The sequence below is a fragment of the Cervus canadensis genome, chromosome 2 (genome assembly GCF_019320065.1).
Source record: "Cervus canadensis isolate Bull #8, Minnesota chromosome 2, ASM1932006v1, whole genome shotgun sequence".
NCBI lineage: Eukaryota > Metazoa > Chordata > Mammalia > Artiodactyla > Cervidae > Cervus > Cervus canadensis.
This window is the reverse complement of record NC_057387.1, coordinates 48,627,463-48,644,292: the sequence shown is the minus strand read 5'-3', so window position 1 is coordinate 48,644,292 and position 16,830 is coordinate 48,627,463. Positions and strand designations below refer to the sequence as shown.

The window sequence follows — 16,830 nt, the reverse complement described above, 5'->3', positions numbered from 1 at the left end:
TTTGTCCAAGTCACCCGGTATGCTGGTGACAGGGTCGTGACTGACTCAATCTCTAGACCTAAGGTTCCTAATGTCTTTATTTATCAGGAGGCCTTCTGGCCTGTTTAAAAAAAAAAAAAAAAAATCCTGAAACTCTCAGAATAAAGAGCCCAAAAACATGTAGGGAAGATCCCCTGGAGAAGGAAATGGCAACCCACTCCAGTATTCTTGCCAGGAAAACCCCATGGACAGAGGAGCCTGGTGGGCTACAATCCATGGGGTTGCAAAGATGCAGACACGACTGAGTGACTGAGCACATTTATGTGGGATATCAGGGACTTGGCAAGGTAGCAGCTTACTTTTGTAACCCTAGCTTTTCTGTTAAGAAAGAAGGTGCTCAGGCACAGAATGAAAGAAAAAAAAGAAGAAACACATGAAAACCAGAGCTATTGGATTTTGCTCTCTTCTGGATGTTGTCTTATCTGCTTTGTACTTAATTCCAGTGTCCTGCAGTGCCAACTCCCCATGCAGACCAAAACAAAGGTCTTTCCCAAATTCCTTGCCTAAATGAAAAGCAATATGTAAGAGTCGTAATACTTTATTAACTTAAAACATCACTCTAATAAATATGTATTAACAAACATAATACACTCCAGAAGATTTAAAAACATTTACATCAAAGTAAAAATATCATTTTTTTCCCTCTGTGGTACACATGGAGGGTTCAAAAGAGTTGAAGACAGAGCCTTCATTCCCACATGCCTGCTAGCTTAGACATCTTAAAAATACCAGCTTAACAATAAAAAAAAACTTAATTTAGATGCGAATCTTTGAAGTATCTATTCAGCTATTTTTGGTGTATGTTTGATAAAATCTGAATGATCTGAAGGAAAGTTTCAAGATCCTGTTTTATCTTCTCAGAATTCCTTTGTGGGGAAGAACAGACCCAGCTACTTGGAGATGCAGGTCAGGGACAGAGGCTGAGACTTTACTCTCTGGCTCACCAGTATCTAGCATAGTGCCTGATACCATGGTAACTGGTGGTCAAAAGACATTTGCTGAGTGGTGACAGTCTTGTCCATTCTTCTGAAGAAGCCTTCGCAAGTCTCCTGGAGGGAGAACCTTGAATCTCTTCTCACCAAGCCCACTTTCCTTCTGCTTCTTTTTGGGTAGGCTCTACAGTGCCATTTTGTAATTTCAAAAGTATGAAATTCCCTTCCCAAATCAGTTTCTGAACCAATTTTCAAATGCAAGAAACAATTCCTCCAAGCTTTATAGGCAGCACCCAACAAAAAGGGGTCAAAAAACTCCCCAGAAGGAAAAAAAGAACACTCATTCTCCATTCCAGATAAAAACATTAATATGTGTCTATCTTGTGAGAGATGATTCCTCCTCTTCCACACAAGTATCTGGGGTCAGACAAGAAGAGAAGGGAAGAAACCCAAGGAACTTTCTATCTGTGGAACAGGTCTGGGTATGGGAAGGACTATCAGGCCGAAGATTTCAGCTGATTTCTTTTCCACCTGGAGTCTTCAGGTGTAGAGAAGCCTATCTGGCGAGTCCTCTGCCCAGGGAGTCATTCGGGTACCCCTCCAGGCTGGACTTTGAAAAGGTAACATCCCCTCTGGCAGTTCCAGCGAGGAAAGGGAAAAGGTCTCACCCCAGAGAGATCTGCGGAAGTGGCTGGTGGCAAGTGGGGAGGCTGCCCTCCGTAGTGTTGTGTAACTGCACACGCCAATGAGGCGCGGTGCTCACTTGAGCCCATGCTGCGTCTCCCGGTGCCGCCTGAGGTCCACCTTCCTCTGGAAGCCTTTTCCACACAGGTCGCAGCCAAAGGGCTTGAAGCCTGTGTGCTTGCGGCTGTGGGTGATGAGGTTGGAGCTCTGGCTGAATGCCTTGCCACACACCTGGCACTTGTGGGGCTTCTCGCCTACAGGGATGGAAGGGAGAAGGGGAAACAGGAGTCCATGATAAAGCTAGCGGGGACTCACAGTGACCCACGGGATCTTGGCAGCAGCTGGCTACACCACAGTCTAAGGCCTTTGAGCAGTTTGGAAGGTGAGGTGTGTGGCAATGCAAGGCCGGGGAGGCCATAGGTGCACCAGGTGGAAGGCAGACTTTCTGCATGGGGGTTCCCAGCCAGAGGCCTCAAACCGTTTCCTGCTAAACGGAAACAGCACAGGCCACGTGCCCTCCCCAGAATTGCAGCTGAATCCACCCTGGGAGAACACCCCCGACTTCAGAAGTAGAAAGCTCCCCACAGCAGATGTTCAGCACAAGGGCGGTGGGGGGGTGGGGTGGGGTGCAGTCTTTCAAACCATGTGACTCTGTTCTAATGGAGAGGAAGTTTTCAAATCTGAATTTCCAAGTCTGTGTTGGTCTGTGTGGACCAGTGAGGCTGCCTTCTTTCTTGCCCTTGGAGGACAACAGAATGTATCTGAAGGATGGGTATTTCTCAAAGTCTTATTTTTAAAAAAATCCACATCTGGGTCACAAAGTATTTCTTAAGGCAGCTGATCCTTTTCTATCTTGATTTTACGTTTTTTTTAAATGAGGCTAATCACAGGATTCTTTATATATCAACAGCTCCTTCACCATAGATTAATAAATAACAGATAGAAAAGTGTTCGTTTCCCCCCCTAATCCATGTGCTGTTTAACATTTGGAAAAGCAGTATGATGTTTTCAAATTGCCTCAGCATGGCATTATTGTCAGGTTTGGCCTTGGAAAACATGCAAAATAGATGAAGTTTGTTTTTGAGGAACTCTCTGTTTCTCTTGCTATACCCCTTTCTATCTTTGTGCTTCAGATTTCCTTGATAAGGAACCACTCATCAAAACTTATCCTATCCCTTTAGGGTCAAACAAATCTGAGAAACAAATTCTAGCTATAATGTAAATGTCTGATAAAGGCTTAATGTTTCACTCAGTCAAGATCCTAGTTGCATTTTGGTAAGTGTCTTGAATACCTTTACGCAAAAGGAGTGAGTTGCATGGAAATTTGAGGCAAGAGAACATGACTAAAGTAGGATATTTTTTCTGGGTTTTCTGATGGGGGCATCTACACTATCCAAGCATATTTAAAAACAGCAATGGTGACTGTTTGGAACACACTGCAAATTAAGTCAGTATTCATATTCTGAAATAAAATTCTGGCTCTCATGTAAATGTCTTGTTGATTATTAAAGAGAGTGCTCCTGGCATTAAAACTGCCACCTATACATAACCAAAATGTTAGAATCCAGGACTGGAAGCCAGAAGCATTCCACAGCCTGATGATTTACTTCCAGTCTGAACTTCGGCAAATCATTCCATCTCTCTGAGTTTCATGACGGTAAGAGCAGCTCCTTCTACTTTATGGGACAGCAGTAAGAATCAAATGAGGAGACAGATTCAAAAGCATTTGGTACATTATGAAGCATTATAATAAGTAAAGAATCATCATTATTATGACAAACTTGGCTTATATTTTAAAAAGGGCAATAAGTGAATAGAGGAGTTCTATATCCACCAATCCTTTTGACTTTGAAAACAGAATATAATAAACAGTGTTAGACAGCATAGACACTTGAGAGCAGACAGACCTGAATTTAAGTCCTGGATCTACCACTTGCTACCAATATGACTCTGAGAAAATACCTAACCCTTCTGTGCCTGACTTTATGTTTGTTCTTCTCTGAAATGGGGATAAGGAATAGTCTTCACCTCCCTGAGTTGTTGTGAGCATAAAATGAGATACTGCATTTTAAAAGTGCTTAGCTGAAAAAGCCTAGTAATATTTACCATTTTTTCCCCTTGCTCAGTCAGAATAAGCTGTCAGACTCCTAAAAATGCAGCCAAGAGGTCACACATAAGACCCTTCCCCCTGAAAAGGTGGTAGCCCTAGAGAAAATCTCCATCTCCAGGTAAACATTTAGAGCAACGCTCTGAAAGGACCTGGAGCTTCATATTTCACCTAGAGCAGAAAGAAGTTGGAGCAGCTGCTAACCTAGAGGAAAATATTCTTTGCAAGGATAGAAAGCTTGCAGCTGACCTGCTGAGTGGTTCTTTAGATAGAACCCCAAATCAAAGACTCTGTGGGGAACCATGTATGTAAATGAACCTGAGAGAATCTGCCTTCTCAGTTTTCTTTAACACACTGCACCGATTAACTCCATCTGGGAGGTCCCACCTACCACCATTCTCTGCAAGAATATCACAGAGGAGGTGAATTATCTTGGCCTCAGGGAGAAACACTTGGACCCCCACCGCCCTCCCCCCATTTCCCACCCCTCACCAGGTGTTTCCTACAAGCAAGGGCCTTCGCTCACCAGTGTGGATGAAGGTGTGTTTCTTCATGTCTGACTTCTGATGGAACCTCTTGCCACAGTACTGACAGGGGTAGGGCCGGGTGTCTGAGTGGATGAGCAGATGTGTGGACAGCGTAGATGACCTCTTGAAGCTCTTGCCACAGATCTTACAGTCAAAGCTCCGTTCCTGCAGGGAGAAAGACGTGGCACTCCTATTGCAATCGTCTAGGCTGCCATTCTCCTCATCACCAACTGACCCTGAAATCCCCCAAACCAGGACTGTCCCCTCCTTCAGACTCTCCATCCACATAGGGTGCTCCATTATCCTCTCTCCTCCCAGTTTATTTCCAGCCTCCACCCTTCCCACTCTTATCTTTTACCCCTTTAACATTTTTTCGACCCAAACACTTTTCAGCCACAACCTTCCACACCCCTTGGCAAAACCGTATCCACACCCTGCTTTTTTGACACCCATTTACAAACACTTCTCCACCCTCCTCAACAGGAGGCTTAGACCTCAATCTCTTGAGATGCTCCTCCCCCACCCCATCCCCACCCAGTGTGGGTGTTGAAGGAGACAGAAGAATACTTTTGAGCAAATGAGTCTGTAAATAAGCATTCTGCTGTCATCGTTACTTGTGTACTTATTTGGGTATCTACCCTCTCTCAGCTAAAGCGTAATCTCTGTGAGGGTATCCTGTCAGGAAGCTGGTGTGCTACTGGATTCTCAAGGACCTAGTATCTGGAAGTTGAGCAACAAATATTTACAAATGAATAAATGAAAGAATAGCGGGACAAATACTGGATGCTCTAAATGAGCTGAGATTCCTCCTTTTCAATCCGGAGAGGTCAAGACAGGTTAAGTATCAGCCATATGGTGAAAAGAAAGAGGCCAAGAAACAGAGCTAACAAATTTGACATATCAGCCGCAAGAGTGCATACAAGCCTTCCTCAGACCCAAAGTAATGATCAAGATCACTTTCTGGAGTCTCACAAACAATGTGACACCGAACTCCAGGGCTGCCTCGAGGCCGGCAACCCCCGACGTCTCTCGCCTCGCCTACGTCTGAGCCAGGGGACGTGGCAGAGAGGACTGGGGGCAGCCGGGGTAAGTCCAAGGCGAAAGCTGCCAGGCGGAGAGCATCCGGTGTCGCGCAGAGAAGCAGGAGGTCCCCGAACGCGAAAACCTGAGCAGGGCGGCGCGCGGCCGCTCGCCCCGCGCTTACCTGCGAGTGCACGGCTTTGTGCTGCTCCAGGCTCACCGCGTGCCCGAAGGTCTTGCCGCAAATCTCGCACGCAAAGGGTCTCGTGCCGCTGTGGGACCTGCGCACGTGCACTTCGAGCCCGTGCGGTGTGGAGAACACCTGAGGCGGGTGGGGCCGGGGAGAGGGCCGCTGAGAGGGGCCGAGGGGCGCGGACGCCGGCTGGGCGCGGGCCGGGGGGCGCGGGCGCGGGGCCGGTCAAGCCAGGCGCGCGGGAGCCTCACCTTGCTGCACTTGATGCACTTGTAGGAGCCGCCGCCCAGCAGCAGGCGGGTGCATAGCAGCTCCGACTCCACCTTGACGCCTGTGCCTTTGTCACCGTGCAGCCCGTGGCCGCGCTCCGGGTACAGTCCGCCGGTGGCCGGCCGCTCGTACAGTCCTGCCGCCGCGGGCCCGAAGTCGCCGAAGAGCCCCAGGCCCGCGCCGCCGGCAGTTCCGCCTCCTGCGCTGCCTCCCCCGGGCGCCCCGGCCCCCGCGCCGCCCGCAGCTCGCTCCGGGCCGTACAGCGCCGCGGGATGGCCTGGCTCCGGGGCGCGCTCGCAGAAGAGGCCCAGGCCGGCGCCACGCTCCAGGGCCGCGCACGGCCGGTAGCTCTGCACCAGGTGCCGCAGATCGGAACTCGCCAGGCCGCTCCACGAGTACGGCTTGAAGGGCAGAGGGAAGGGCTGAGCTTCGTCCAGCGACGGGCACGCCGACTTCTCCGAGGCTGTGGAGGCACAAGAGGGCGTCGGGTCAGGTCAACCAGTCGGTGTGTCTATGGAACTGCCAGGCACCCATCCCTGGGGCAGCACTCGGGGCGCCGGGCCTTGCGCTGGGTGCCAGGGACGCCTCCAGGCTCAAACCCTGGCCGGGTCCCTGGGGCCTCCGAGAACCACTGGAGGCGGCAAGGCAGCACATAGAAACTTAAAATGACATCGGGCGAGGATTTTCTGTGCCAGGACAGCCGAAGCGCATGACGTTAACAGGGTCTTTTTAGACTGGACCGGCACATCTGGCGGCCCCGTAGAGAAGGGCGCGCCACGCTTTACAAACGTTCGGAGCAGAGCCGAGCTGTGCCGGAGGAGAAAGCGGCCACTGTTCCGGACCTGGACGAGCCTGCGGGCAGAGGGCCCAGCGCCGGCGCTCTCCCGGCCCCTACGTGTTCCCACTGCGTCTTTTTTCTTTTCTGGGATCTATAAGGAGGGAGGGAGACGAGGACCAATAAAATATGGCCCGACCTATCCGAGACATTTGTGTCTGGGGGAAAAAAAAAACAACGGGAAGGTGTTAGCACTTCTCAACGTTATTAAATATACAGTATTAGCAGGTAGCGAAGAGGCAGCGGGAAGTGGGTTTGGGGCTTGATCTGTTTGCCAAAATACTCCCCGTTCCCATTCATATCATAGTTTGACAGGGGACAAAAAAGAAAACAAAACACGAATTTCTTAGAGAATAATTTAGAATTGAAGGTTTAGCCACCACCTGCAAGGCGAACAACTTGTCGAATTAGAGGCCTTCTGCACCCCCACCCCTGAGAATTTTGCTAAAACCAGCTACTAACATACACTTTCCCCCAAGTGCACACGGATTTACAGATCTGTTCACAGACACTGCAGTTCTGTGAACAGATCCAGCTCAGGCTAGCCACTTCAGTGAGAAGTGGCTTCTCACTTCATTTCCGTCGGAGATTCCGGCGGCGCCCAGTCCTTGAGGGGTGGTGTCCAGCACAGCCAAGAAGGACCCTCCGGTGGCCTGTTCCCAGACGCCCTCACTTAGCCAGGTCCACACACCGAGTGTGGGATGGGGTTGGGGGTATCTTTTAAAACTGGTAAATGAAATCTGGAAATAACCGGTCCTTAGCAGTATCCCGGTCCTGCGCTCTCCATGCCCCTCCGCCGGAACAGGAGACTCACCCCCACCCAACGTGCAAGTCACTCAGTTTGCGCGAAACTCGATTGCTGTCTGGAAATGAAACCAACAAGCACTGGTCCCCAACGCCGGGCCAACCCGGCAGAACGAAAAATAAAATAGGCCCCCAATCTGCGCCTGCGAAGACCTAGCGAGGGACCGAGATTTTTGTCCGGCTTGGGGCCCCATATCTGCCAGGCCCAACGCCGCGGAAACGAGCTTAATTTTTAAAGGCAACGACACTTCTTTATTCACTGACTGCCCAGGTCTCTGCTTGAGACCCGGGGAGGGGTCTGTATTCTGGAATCCTGGCTCTTTGTAAACAATCACCTCTGGTCAGAAAACGAAATGTCAACATTGCTGCCCAAAGAAACTACTCATTTATTTTCTTTCGCTCATTGGCCCCGTGCCAATGAATGTTAGGGATGAACAGCCCAGGTTCCGCCGACTAGGATCCAAGCAACCGACCCCCGCGAGCAGGCTGACGCTGTCCTAGAGAAGCCAATGCCTCGCCTCGGGAACCAAGAACAAATCCCCCCTCTCGAAAAGATTCTCCGCAACCAATTTGGCACGTCTGTGCCCAAAGCCGAGCGGGTTCATTCCTCAGCGCGGGGTCCCTGCCCCCGCCTCCCTCCCCGGGCCCCGGAGCCCCCAAGTCCCTACCTGGAGACACAGAAGGCGACGGAGGCCTCCAAAAGTCTTCAAACTCCGAGCTCCGATCGCACACGCTGCCCTCACAGCTGCCAGGGGACGCGGAGGCTCTCTCGGGGGCTTCGGTCAGCTGAGACTCGGGGGACACACGGCCCCGGAGCTCCGCCTTCGCCCCGCCTGTGCTCGAGGTGCCGTCTGCGGAAAGGAGGCCGGATAGGGGCTCAGGTTGGTTCCGATGGTTCTGAAGTGCGTCCCCCCAGACGGTGGCACCTGGGCTCTCTCGGCTCTCCCCAGACCTGGCCTGAACCCTCCCGGATCCAAGGGCGAGAGCAGGGAGGCCTTGGCAATCTAGGCGACGAGCCCGAAAGGAACCCAAACGGTTGGTAACAAGAAAAGGCAGCAAAGGGGCTTCAGAACCCTTCCCCCGGTTCCTGGGGGATGGCGTGGCAGGACGCAGAATCTACGGCCCCGGGAGCAGCCCCTCCCGGCCCGCGCCCGCCCCGCACCTGCTCCGCCTGGCGCCAGTACATTCTCCAGGCGGAGGGAATAGTCAGGTCCCGGGGAGCGCGGCTGGTGGTAACTGTGAGCTTTTTTGCTCTTAACCAGGAACGAACGAGGCATGGTGGTCGGGCGCGCTCCCCGCTCCTCTCCAAGGGTCGCTGGAGCCGCCGTCAGCCCACCTTCACCCGAGTTCGTCAGCCCCAGCCAGGCGGAGACCTGCGAGAGGAGAACAGGGTGGAAACGCGCGGGTCAGCACGCTCCGGGGCCCCGGGACTGGGCAGCGGAGCCGAGAGCGTTCGGGCAGGGAGGAGGGAGGACGGAGGGAGGGAGGAGAGAGGAAGGCCCCCGGGAGGAGGGGCTTGGCCTCGCTGCGCCGCGCTCACCAGGTGGCACTTGGACAGGTGGCTCGAGCCCGCCGCTGCTGCCGCCGTAGCTCAACCCGTCTCCGGGCTCCGACTCAGGCCTCTTCCTTCTGCCCTGCCCACGCCCCTCGGCCCCTCCCCTTCCCTAGCAAAACTCATTGTGGTATCACCCTCTCGGAGAGCTGAAGTCCCCAGCGGGCCAGTTACCCCAACTGGATCACACACTGCCTATATGGATCTGCTTTCTGTCTGGGGAGAAAGGCGTAGACGCGCCAATCAATTTAGGGAGGCGGGGAGGGGAATGTGTAGACGGTCGCGAACCCGGTTGGGTCAAAGAGCCAAGCCTCCAAGAGCAGGCTCACAGACTAGTGAAAAGGGGTCTGGGGCTAGAGGGCTCTGGCTGGCTGAGAGGCGAGGTCGGGGGAACTGCAACAGAAGGACTAGGTTGAGAAGCAAAGGCCGGAGAAAGAAGGCAGGAAGGTAGGGAAGCAGGTGGCAGAGGACCAAGCAAGGTCCCGGGAAAAACTCGCTTCCCGGTGATCTTGAACGTCCCTGACTTGTGCCCCCACGCAGGGAAAAAGTGGCGACGCGGGTGCGCAGAGAAGAATCAGGTATCCGGGCAAGACACACTGGAGCATGGAGACCTAACAAAGTCTCGGGGAAGCACTTTCCATTCTGCTCACCAGAAACCTCGCCCTAGGGAAAGTCCAGCCGGATTCGTGCGCGACGGCTGGGAAACGCACGGTGTCCGGGAGTCCGCGGAGAACCCACCTTTTAGAGCAGGCGGGGAGAGCGCAGGCTGCTCTGGCAGCAGCAGGAGAGCCGGGGTCCGGGCTCGCGGGCCTGGGAGGGAGTTCGTGCCCGCTACTCCGCTCTCATTAACCCCCACAATCAGTTCACCTAATCCCGGGGTCGAAACCTGAGCCCGACGGGGAGGCGGGGCAGCGCCTACCGTTCTTGCCCGGGGCTCGCTCCGGGGGCGGGGCTAGGAGGGCTAGGAGGTCCGGGGAAAACGAACGTGCCTTTCTCTCTGGGTGAAGGCGATGGGGGCCGGGTTCAAGTGCGAGCCGTAGGCTCTTCGGGCACGGCAGCTCTCGGTGGCCTTGGTTAGTTCAGACACAAGGGCGCTGGGGATCCCGGGCTGGGACAGGGCTCGTCTTTGGGCTTTGCCCGGTTTATTCTGCCAGCCTAGGAGTCATGCGGCTCCCGGGGCAAGACAAGGGACAGGGTCTAAAGTCAGCCGGAGGGCGCTCCGGAATCAAGACGGGTTCTCGCTCCACGCCCCCACCATGTCCCCTTCCCCGGATGAGGAATAGGATAGGCTTGAGAGAAAAAGACCGCTAGGAAGTGTAGCTGAGTCCCAAGGGATGTTTCCCGTGTCCTAAACGCCAGAAGGCCCCTAGGGGTGAGGGTGCCGCCCGCCCGTTGTCCCGGCCAGCCCATAGGATCGGGGCTTCAGGAGGCTTCGGGGTGCTCGGCTGCCCTAGGGCGAACGACTGTCAGTTCAGTTTTCTCTGAGCCCCGGCGTGAGCCGCTCCGTCGGTTGTCTACTTAGATACCACAAAACCAAAAATCAATTCCTTAAACAGCTATGAAACTCGGAGGAAAAGGAAAAAGAGGGTGAAAATGTCCCGAGGGGCCCTGCTGCGGCTCGGGGCGGAGCGGGACGGGGGTGGGGCGGGGATGAAGGGGGTGAACTGTCCCCACCGCCACCGAGTCTGGACTGGCTGGAACAGCGCGGGATCAGGCAGGCACGCAAGCAACCTCCCGACTCGGGCCACAGCCGCGCGCCTCTCAGCCTGTCAGGCTCCGTCCGTTCCCGGGAGGGTGGAGTGGGTAGAGCGGTCGTAGGACCAAGGGCTGATCGCGTGGGAAGGCGACCTCTCGCAGCAGCTGGCGGCCGAGGGGCGGGGCGGTCCCCTCGGCGCACGCGGGCCGACCGAGACTCTTCGCAGCCAGGGCCTGGGATGGCGGGAGCTGTTGAGCTCAGCTGCCGCCGTCTCCCAACCAAATGTTTCCTTCCCTGTGGATCCCGCTCCCTCGCAGAACCACCATCAAACTGCCTGGCGTGCGTCCTCTAAACCAGATCCCCAGCCCCTCCGTATGGGTCGCGCGGGGACCAAGAGGATACAGCCCTTTTGGTTCCCAAGCTGCTGCCGGCCTCGTGTGGGAACCCGGTAGCGCCCTCCGGGCTTCCCCGCAGCGCCAGCGCCGTGCCAGTTCCCGCGAACGCCCCCGCCAGGGAGGGAGGCGCAGCGGACCTACCTGAGGGGTCAGGGCGCGGGCACAGCGCTCCGAGAGTTTTCAAACTGAGTTGCTTTCGGGAGAGACCGCGCTGTCTCTCTTTCTCTCTTTTTTAAAATCTCCTTCCGAGCTCAGCCCCCAAACCACAAGCTTCACTTCCTGAGCGTTAAGGAGCAGCTCGCTTAGCCCAGTCAGACCTGCCTCCCCCGCCACCCCCAAGCCCCAGTCGGGCGGCAGGGCGCGCTCCTCCTTTGCGCAAGGGTGTATAGGAGGTGGACACGGGGCCCGGCCTTCCTACTGCCCTCCCCCGCGGCCCTCTCCGTTTTTTGTTTTTTTTTTCTCTGTGGGACGGCAGGAGATGGGGAGACCCAGAGGGCCCAAACACCCGGGCACTAGAAATGACTCGAAAGAAAAAGAACTATTCTTGGCTCCTGGGAGACTTCCGCAGCGAGAAGAAGTCACAGATTCAGGACACAGATTGATTGGAGCGCCGGGGGTGGTAGCGCCCAGCTCCGAGGAGGCTTCCCCACCCATCTGGTCCGGGACACTCCCCCCCACCCCGACCAACCACCACACACACACACACACACACACCCAACACCGCCGCCTGCTTGGGCTACGCCGCCCCCGGGTCGGGGCCGTGAATCACCCGCCCGCGGTGCCGCCGGCCTGGAGCCCGGCGAGTGGCCGCGGCGTCGGCAGAGCGAAACCTGCCCCGCAGACCCGAAATAGCTTGTTGTGGAAACACTTCGGGATAAATACGCCCAACAAGGCTGAAAATACCTTGACACCCAATCCCAGAGGTTTGCTCATTTCCCTTCGGATTTAGGTAATGGTTAAATTTGGAAGAGGTGGGCGAGCGCCGAGCCCCCGGCCTAAAGGGTGCAGGCGGCGCGTCCCGCGGGCGCCCGACTGGGCTGGCGGGCGCGCCCTCCCCACGCCGCGCTCCTCTGAGCTGGGCAGGGTCCGCTCTGCCGGCGGCTAATTTCCGGTGGTCGGAGCTGCAAAATTAAAGGCCGCGCGGGAGGGAGCGCGCGGGGGCAGCGACGGCGGCTGCTCGGCTGACCCCGCCCTGCCGGGACAAGCCAGGGAGAGCCGTACCCCAGGCGCGGGCTCCGTCGACGCTTAAGGTCAACCCAGGCACCTGGACTGGAGGGGAGCCGCAGGGCGCCATAAAAGCACCACCCTGCTGATTGTTGAAAAGTCAGTCTTCGCTGCGATTGTGTGTTCCACGAGGGCAGGCAGTGGATCTACAGCATTACATCCTGGCGGGAATGTCTGTGGACTGACTGAATGAATGGTATTAATTAACTAATTAATTGTAGAAAAGGAAAGAATTAAAACCTCACCCATAAATAAATACAACCTCCAGTGCTAGACTGTATATGATGATCCAAAGAGTGTGGCCTGTGGTGTGTACTTAAAGCCTAAACCTTCCTAAGGGGGATTGATAGCCGTTATAATTACCTTGATTTCCTAAATGAATTGAGTTAATTTTGATCACTACTTTCTGCACAATAAATCTCCAGAGAAGAGATTGGTGTTCCTCAGTTATTGCACATAAACTTACTATTTTTTAGATTAATCCAAAGTTGTCATGGAAAAAAAGTCCTTAGAGAAGTTTTTAAAGTGATTTCTAATTTGCGTTGTAAATCTAAAGGTTTGTGGAAAGTATTTGGTTACTATTGCCATGCTTCAAGCATGCTTTAATAATTTAGACATTTTATACACCAGTGGCTGCACACCTACTATGTAACAGGTGTGGGACCATACACACATCTTAATTGTGTGACTAGCTGTCCTCCTTACACTACTGTTCATTTGCTTAACACACTTCCTTTATAAATACATGCAGAAGCGAGCAATCTTAATCAGAAGGACTACAAATATTGAATTAGCTGAAGGGAAAATCACGGTCATTTTGAAGTTTTTATTAGTGTACTTTGTCCTTGCCTAAGATAAAAAAATCTTAAAGCAGTCAAAACACATCTTTCTTTTTTTCCTTCTATTTTATGCAACAGCAAAAAAAAAGACAAATTTTAATGATAAATGGGACCAAAGAAAACTTATTATCAACCAAGTTCTAGAGAAATGGCTGAACCATTTCCTTTGCACATTAGTAAGTTCAAAGTCAAAATTTCTTGAAAAGGCACTGTGATTAGTTAGTAATTTGGTTGAGTGATGCTGTTTAAAGTTTCAGAAAGCATGGCCGAGACTATGAAGGGAATAAATCCCTTTCATTCAGAGGAAATCTAGTCATCTTGCCTTTTTCTTTTTTGCCTTTCATAACCTCTAAGTTTGCAAAATAAAACTGGGACTGGGACAGGGGCCCCCAGAAAGGACCAGGTGGAGGGAGTTGGCACTGAATCCCCCTTTACATATTTTATGTTGTGAGCCATGTGGATGTATTACTAATTCAAATAAATAAATACACATTAAAAATATTCAACCATCTAGATCAGGCATCTCTCAGGTGTATAGTGTTAGAATATGATTCTCACACTTAGAGGGGGACAGAGGAGAAAGGTAAGAAGAGGGGCACCCAGAAAGGATAAGAAACTTGCCAAGGAGCAGCATAGAGCCAGGGCCAGAAATGATGATAGAATGAACCTGATTCCCACTCTTCCAAATTCCCTCTCATTCACTACTAAATGGAGAGTGAAGCAAGTAAGGTAACCCCTACCCTTGAAAGGTACACTTTTTTAGATCTAGGAAGAATGTGTCTCCCCAAACATTCTTTTGGAACTGGATAAAATAGTAAGCAGAATGTGGGGCGTAATTTTGTATAAACGCTTGTTTTCTCAAAAAAAGATGTTAAATATACTAATTTTGTCAGTAATTTACTAATTATTATTAAATAACAATAATAATATATCTACAGATGCCAAATGACCTTCTTCATATGGCAAACATTTCCGAGCTCTGGCCAGTGACCCATTTATTTCAAGCACCATCTCATAGATCAGAATTTCCCTTCAACAAAAGATTTGAGACATTTTTAGAAAGAAGATTGTAACAGGATATTACCAGTTTCTTGTTTAGTTTTTTTTTTTTTTCACAAAACTTTACAGTTACCATCTCTGTTCTGTTTGTGAGAGGCATAGGAAAATAGGTGATCCTGAAGCCTCAGAGGAGAGGTAATGCCTCCATTTCCAGCACACATTTCTGTGACATTTGCATCATTTTATCATCACAGCGATGCTATCAGGAGGGGAAAGAGTCTGGGCTTTTTGTAGATGGCCATTTGTGGTATCAATCTCTGTTGTGCTAGTTACTAGCCCTGTTACCTTGAACAATTTAGCTCAATTCTCCCAGCCTGTTTCTCATCTGCAAAGTCCAAGTACCTACCAACCTTGCAAGACCGTGGAGCAGTCCTCTGATTTCCACTCTTCACAGGTTCCTCTGAGTACCAAGAATGAAAGAATGCTCCCTGTGAAGGTGTCTTAGGTTTAACCTCCTTGTTCTGATTCAGTTTGCTCAACTTCAAGTAAGTGAACTTTGTGACAGCATGTTGCAGAGATTTGGATTTTTTAAAAAGCAAAGGTCAGGGAAAAAAATGAATCAAGTATCTATTTTCCTTTCTAGATAGCCTATGGATTTACTTGGGTGATGTTAAATGAATAATTAACTTATTTCAGAACTTAGTTTTCCCATATTTAAAGCAAGAAATGCCTCATATGTATCAAATACCATGAACTTTTGACTGAGGAGTAGATGTGGGAGAGATACTGAGAGTAAAATCAATGTTTAATACACAGAGTAAAAAGAAAAAAAAAAATCACAGGATGGAATTAGGCATGGGGCTCCTCTGTAAATCAGACAAGAGATTTTGTCTACAAAAAAGGTGATGCTTTATTTTTTAAATATATTTTTCATTATAAATTATATTAGATAAAATTTGATAAAGACACAGAAGAAGAAACCACAGCAAGACAACATTTTGATATTTTTGCTTTACTTCTTTAAAAAAAAGTGATTGGAATCATATCACAAATACAAATATGTATTCTGTTTTTTTGCAGTGGATAATATTTCTTCTATTCTCTTTATTTTTTCAGAAATTCTTTACTTGAACAAAACTATTTTATAGTAAAACTATTTAAATAGAAATCATGACAATCATATTCATTGCTTTTATATTATTTTTTTGATAATTGATAATTGACATAAAAAATCTATCAACTAGGTTACTATAATTTACTTAATCATGCCTGTCTTAGTATTTAGCTTATTTTCATTTTTTACTATTTTAAATAATGCAGTGACAAGTTTTATGACTATAGATTTACCCATATTTTAAATTGTTTCTTCAGAATATCTTTCTAGGGGTGGAATTTCTGGATCCAACAAGGAATATTTTTTATAGCTCTTGTTACATACCAGAAAAAGTATTTGGGATAGAAAGTTTGTGTAATGCACAAGCCAAAAAAAAAAAAAATCATAATAAGTAGCAAACAGTTAAAAGATTTAAAATTCGACTATGGAAAAGTTAGACCATGATAAAAGACTAGACATAGAACTAGTTTTTATTTTATGCACAAAAAGTATTTGTTAGACCGTGGCCGCACCCTGTCATGCTGCTATGATTTTGTTCTCATGGTATTAAAAAACTATCTAATTTTTGTCTTTGGACTAGCTGTTTTAGTTGGTGAAGCTAGATGGAAATATGTATTTTTCTAAATTGTATGAATTAAAGGGATATAAATGCAGAATGATAATTCTGTGAAGTAATATATTTGTCTCACTTCCACCCTTATAAGCATCAAGCTATCAAAATAACATTCAAATGATACAGTAAGTCAGAATAAGATTTGATGGTATCATCATTTATGGAAAGTGGGTAATGCTTTTTTACCAACGTATGCAAAAGTTGGGAAATGGGTAGAAGAAATTTAGAGATAAACAAATTAATATAAGACATCCTATGAGTAAGACCCAATCTTGTATTAATATATAGAACCTTTGCAACCATAAAGAAGAACACTATTTTCCTTTAATAAACATTTTGGGACTAATATATTTAAATCTTGTCACATTATAAAATATATTCTCTTAGCTATAAAAATTTAAACATTTACATAAAGGATTTCAAACATCTAAAGAGGGAGGCAGCTGTCAGCTTAGGTGTTCAGAGTTCAAATAAGAAAATTGTTAACCTCACCACGTATATTTTTACATTGTTCCTAAGAACAGATTGACTGAATAAAGTGTCATCTTATGTGTGGGCTGCATGAAATGACTCTTCATAGAAACAAACCCAGCGTGAACTTTTATGGAAAAAAAAGTAGATTTTAGTTGGTGAATGGAAAATGTAGCGAGAGAGAAAATATAATATTATTTTTCTTTTGAGTTTTTCATCATTTCCTCCAGGATGTTTGGTGATCATTTTACCCTGTGTTTACCCTAGATGAAACATTTCACTTTCAAACAGTAAAGCCTATATATTGTAACTTTAAAAAATTACTCATAAAGCATAGCTCTGCCAGACAGAATGTCTGACCTAGAAGTAAGGTGGGAGTTGAGACCCCTGGAAAACTTAGGCAGTCTGTGAAGCTCAGAAGATCAGCCCGCATAGAAGCTCAGAGACAGGTCCCTGGTAGAAGGACAGTATGACTCGTATTTAGGCAGATGCAACCCGCTGGGGTGTTCTAGTTCT

General features: G+C 49.5%; 1 protein-coding gene across 5 annotated transcripts; it reads right to left on the bottom strand.

Moving 5' to 3' along the window:
• Positions 1 to 561: 561 nt before the first annotated feature.
• GFI1 (growth factor independent 1 transcriptional repressor) lies at positions 562 to 12,157 on the bottom strand. 5 transcript variants are annotated; one of them, XM_043460641.1, is made up of 7 exons: positions 11,958 to 12,157; positions 8,574 to 8,784; positions 8,080 to 8,262; positions 5,754 to 6,235; positions 5,494 to 5,631; positions 4,289 to 4,454; positions 562 to 1,909 (listed from the first exon to the last, which is right to left on the bottom strand). In XM_043460641.1, exons 1-7 carry the CDS (start codon positions 11,985 to 11,987, stop codon positions 1,731 to 1,733), a joined length of 1,389 nt encoding a protein of 462 aa, XP_043316576.1. In that variant the 5' UTR covers positions 11,988 to 12,157; the 3' UTR covers positions 562 to 1,730. The 5 variants fall into 5 exon arrangements, with proteins under 5 accessions (XP_043316576.1, XP_043316578.1, XP_043316579.1 ...); XM_043460643.1 differs by lacking the exon at positions 11,958 to 12,157 and adding an exon at positions 11,196 to 11,520; XM_043460644.1 differs by lacking the exon at positions 11,958 to 12,157 and adding an exon at positions 9,702 to 9,799.
• Positions 12,158 to 16,830: the final 4,673 nt, after the last annotated feature.